The sequence below is a fragment of the Portunus trituberculatus genome, chromosome 37 (genome assembly GCF_017591435.1).
Source record: "Portunus trituberculatus isolate SZX2019 chromosome 37, ASM1759143v1, whole genome shotgun sequence".
NCBI lineage: Eukaryota > Metazoa > Arthropoda > Malacostraca > Decapoda > Portunidae > Portunus > Portunus trituberculatus.
Genome location: NC_059291.1, coordinates 25,224,193 through 25,229,192, shown reverse-complemented (window position 1 = coordinate 25,229,192; position 5,000 = coordinate 25,224,193). Strand labels below are relative to the sequence as shown.

Below are 5,000 nucleotides of genomic sequence, written 5' to 3'. Positions count from 1 at the left end.
CTCTGCCTCTCCATATATTTCCTTCCTCTAACCTTTCTTCTCCATTGATTCCTTCATTTATCACCTCTCCTTCTCCTTATATTTCATTCTTTAGCCTTCCTTTTCTTTTTGCTTCGTTATCCTATCACCTCCACTGTTCTCTACGTTTCTTTCTTCTACGTTTTCTTTACTATTGTTTTATTCTCTTATCGCCTCTACTCCTCTCTCTATTTTAATCTCCTAGCCCTTTTTTTCCCCTTTAATCTCCTATCGCCTCCACGTCTTCCAGTGTTACCTTCTTTCAATTGTTCTATTATTTTATCCCACTGACGTCTCCACTCTTCATTTTCAACGCTCTTTTTATTACTGTTCTATTCTCTTATCACCTCTAAACCTTTATTTGTTATTGTTTCATTATATCATCTCTAGAAACTATCTTTATTTCATTCTTCACTTTCTCATCGTATTGCTTCACTCTTTTATCGCATCTAAACCTCTCTTTCTTCATCCCGCCAACCCTTCGTCTTTCAGAGCTGCCCAAGAAAGTGCGTTTGGTGGACAAGGAGGGTCTGTCTATCGAGGAGGACGTGCTGGGACCCTACTTCACTGGACAGACGGTCAGAGTGGAGTGTGTCGCTCTTGGGGGTAAGTGAGAGCTCTGGTGGTTTTGTGAGTGGGTGGAAAACGAGGTGTTATTGTTCTTGTTTCGTTTTTTTTTTTTTATGTTGTTCGTTTGATCTTTGTTGTTTTCGTCATGATAGTGATAGAGGATTTGGTGATGGTGGTTGTGGTGGTGGTTGTTGTGGTGTTATTGTAAGAGTAGTAGTGGTACTTGTTGTTGTTGTTGTTGTTGTTGTTGTTGTTGTTATAGTCGTATTAGTAGTAGTAGTAGTTGTTCTAGACTTTCTTCTTTTTCTCATCCTTATTCTGTCCATCTCTCTAACACAAGAGTTACGTAGGACTTTCAATCACTCATCCCTTTCTCTGGTAAACATTGAAACTCCCTGCCTGCTTCTCTATTTCTATTTACCTATAACTCGAACTCATTTAAGAGGGAGGTTTCAAGACATTTTTCCATTTCTTTTGGCTATCTCTTTCGGACCTACTCTGGCTTGCTCGTTACATAAGAAAGTAGTAGTAGTAGTAGTAGTAGTAGTAGTAGTAGTAGTAGTAGTAGTAGTAGTAGTAGTAGTAGTAGTAGTAGTAGTAGATATCATTCAGTTTGTATCCTTACCACTCTATATAGGTATCCTTCACTTCTCCCCTGTTCTCCACAACTCCACAAGACAACACATCATTCACACCCTGCCTTCCCATCTCTTCAAAACACACCTTCTCCATCTCATTCCTTCACTTACCAACTCTCCTTCTCTACTCCTTCACCCAACGCTCATTACAACACCACTTCATCTCGCTACGCCCTTTGAGAATAGATCCATTAAGCTGTTTTAAGGCGCATAACTAGAATAGACAAGAAAAAGCATAGCAAAGACACACCACCCAATCAAATAAGTCATATCTCCTTATCTCCGTCCACCCTCAGGTCAGCCACGCCCCAAACTCACCTGGTGGCGCAACAATCACATCCTGCGCAGCGGCGGAGAGGAGGAGGATGGTCCGGGGCGGGTGAGTATCCTGCCGGCAACGCAGAAGGTGGAGGTCTCCGCTGATTGGCTGGTATGGTGCCCCCGAGCCGTGAGTCAACCAATGGGGACGCACCTGATGATTGTTGCTCTTACCTGGCACCTTGGAGGGGACGCTTTTTCTTTTCTTTTTTTTTCTTCTTTTTTAGTGTTTTTATCGCTTTTTTATTACTTTTTCGTTATTTTATGGTGACTGTTTAATATGAATTTGTGTGATGTATGTTTTTGTTGAGTTTAATTTTTTTTTTTTTTGTGTTGTGTGTGTGTGTGTGTGTGTGTGTGTGTGTGTGTGTGTGTGGTGTGTGATGTGTGAATATAGTGTAAGTTTTGTAGGTGATGTTCTTCCCCACATAGATCACCAGACACTTTCTATAAATGGCCTGTCTTCACACTCCTGTCTTTATAGACTGTGTACATTTACCTCTTTACTCTGGCTACCCATGAAAACCTTCCCAACTTTGCCCACCACGCTGATTTATTTATACCAGCTTAACTAACTTTCCTTTGGCCTTCCACTACTAACTAAATCTTTAGCCATAATTACTCACAACTTTTACTCACTATTATTTTTTCAGTACTACAGTTTCTTAAATACGTAATTCTGTAGCTTTACCCCTTCAATACTATGACACATTTTTACCTTGAGATTTATGTACGATTAGACCATTTTATTGACATTAGGAAGAGTCGTTGAAGATCAGAAGACTAATGGCTACAGTCGTCACTATTTTAATGTCCCACACAAGTTTCTGAAGCTGTATGAAATCACCAAATGGTAAGCAGAATGAATATGGAAACGCGTCATGGTATTGAAGAGGTTAACCATGACGGGATTCACTTCATATTTTTCATCTTTCTTTATATCCAAACAAACGATTTATTACATTTCACTTAAAACTAATTAAAAAGACAAAAAACGACAAAAATCTCTATGCATACCTTACACAACGTGCACTTACATTTCCATCATCTACTAATCCTTTTCTGACCTATACGTGTGTGTGTGTGTGTGTGTGTGTGTGTGTGTGTGTGTGTGTGTGTGTGTGTGTGTGTGTGTGTGTTATTACAGAAATCAAATACTAAGAAGATAAAGACAAAAGAAAAACTCAAAAAACTTACCATACACATTCACTCACTCTTTCCTAACCTTTTCGTGTGTGTGTGTGTGTGTGTGTGTGTGTGTGTGTGTGTGTGTGTGTGTGTGTGTGTGGCTGTGTATGTACTGTACATGTGTATGTGTGTAGTGCAGTGAATGAGACCAGGTGTTGTGTGCTGCAGGTGCGAAGCGAGCTGGTGATACAGAGCATCAGCCGAGCGTGGCACAACCATACACTGGCCTGCACTGCTTCCAACACGCCACTCGCCTCGCCTGTCCCTGCCTCGGCCACCATCACCCTCTACCGTGAGTGTCGGGGGAGGAGGAAAGGAGGGAGGGGAGGAGGAGGGATGGAGGGAAGAAAGAGAATGGAGAGAAGGAAGATGGCAGGAAAGGCGGTTTAATTCAACAAACCTGTAACTTGAATGACTTTGGGGAGAGAGAGAGAGAGAGAGAGAGAGAGAGAGAGAGAGAGAGAGAGAGAGAGAGAGAGAGTGTACATAAGTTAACCAAGCAGTAGCTACCCTTTAGTTCCTTGCATGACTGTTTGTGAGCTCATTTTAGTTAACTACGCGGTAAAGAGATAGGACAGTGCACCACCACCACCACCACCACCACCACCACCACCACTACCAGCGGGTGAAGAGGACGCACACAGAGAGGAGGAAAGATAAAAAAGGGACAGATGGAGAGAAGTATAGAGAGAAAAGAGAGAGAGAGAGAGAGAGAGAGAGAGAGAGGCAGGGCATCTGAGACTCCCTAGGGACACCTGTCTTATCTTTTAAAAGGTGTACCGTGTCCCTCTCTCTCTCTCCTCTCCTCTCCCTCTCCCTCTCCCTCTCCCTCTCATTCCCCACTTGATAATGTCCTGGGAGGGAGACATGAGAGAGAGAGAGAGATAGAGACAGAGAGAGAAAGAGAGGCACACACACACACAGAGAGAGAGAGAGAGAGAGAGAGAGAGAGAGAGAGAGAGAGAGAAGAACAGAAAAAAAATTTAGAGACAAAATTTGTAAAAGACAGACAGAAGAATGAGAGAGAACAGAGGGAGGAAAGGAGGGGACAGCAAAGGAAAAGATAGGAAGAGTAGAGGAGAGAAGGGAGATAAAACTAAAGAGAAACAGTCAGCTGCGTCAAGAGAGGAGGGCGGGAGAACTTAAAAGAGAAAAAAAGGAGGGAGAAAAGGAAGCGGAAAAGGAAGGACGGTGAATGGAGGAACGTGCACAAAAGAGAGAAAATAAAAGGAGGAAATGGAGAGAGAGAGAGAGAGAGTAATAATAAGTAACGAAGAGGAGAAGGCAGGTGTGTGTGTGTGTGTGTGGGAGAGAGAGAGAGAGAGAGAGAGAGAGAGAGAGAGAGAGAGGGAGGGAGGGAGAGGCTTACGAAGGGGAAAATAGAGAAGAAAGATGAATATACGAGGTGGCAAAGGACAATGAATAGTTTAAAAGGTGATGAATAGAAAAGGTAAAATAGAAAGAGGAAAGGAAAACATGGAGGAGAAACTGAGGGAGGGTTTGAAAGAGAAGACAGGGATATGGAAAAAAAATAGAAAAATAGGAAAGGAGATAAAAATGAGTAGAGAGAGGAATGGGAGGATCTGGAAGGAGGGTGGAGAGGAAAATCTTAAATAAAATAGAAGATAGCTGTTGGTAGAGAGAGAGAGAGAGAGAGAGAGAGAGAGAGAGAGAGAGAGAGAGAGAGATCCATGGTTTGAAGGAAGTAAATGAAAATAATAAAAAATAAACTGAGAAGAAAAAAAACACAGGTAAGAAAAAACTAGGAATAAAAAGAGATGAATTATTTTCGGGGGTGGAAGAAGAGGGAGAGAAAATGGAGAGGTAGAATTTCTCTCACTTTGGCCTTTAAATTACCCTCTGTATTGGCAGGTACTCTTGGCAGGTGTGTGGCAATGGCTTCTGCTTAAACTTGTTGCCTTTTGTACGGGATTACCTTTCCATTGCTTGTTTTCCTCTTCTCCTACGACTGTGTACTGAATGTTACTGTGGTCACAATGTTTACCTTCACTTTGTTCATTACTTCTTTGTTATTTTCAGTTGAATATTATTGTGATGTGATATTTCTCGTGTTTTTTTTTTTTTTTTGTCTTCATACACATTTTTTCTCTATTTTTTTTTTTTTTTTTATATATACACTGTTTTCTCTCTTTATTTTATTTTATTTGTTTTCATACACTTTTTCCTCTATTTGTTTTCATATAGTATTTTTCTCTGTTTTCTTTGTCTTCATACACTGTTTTCTCTCTTTATTTTGTTTTTCTTTGT

General features: G+C 41.0%; 1 protein-coding gene across 2 annotated transcripts in view; it reads left to right on the top strand.

The window, feature by feature from the left end:
- Positions 1-5,000, top strand: part of LOC123514035 — a 362,471-nt gene that overhangs the window by 273,631 nt on the left and 83,840 nt on the right. Inside the window, exons 4-6 of one of the 2 annotated variants that reach the window (XM_045271614.1) lie at positions 511-624; positions 1,523-1,605; positions 2,901-3,024. In XM_045271614.1, the coding sequence (XP_045127549.1) occupies positions 511-624; positions 1,523-1,605; positions 2,901-3,024 (321 nt within the window). Of the gene's footprint in view, positions 1-510; positions 625-1,522; positions 1,657-2,900; positions 3,025-5,000 lie in introns of both variants that reach the window. The other variant, XM_045271613.1, reaches the window with a different exon arrangement.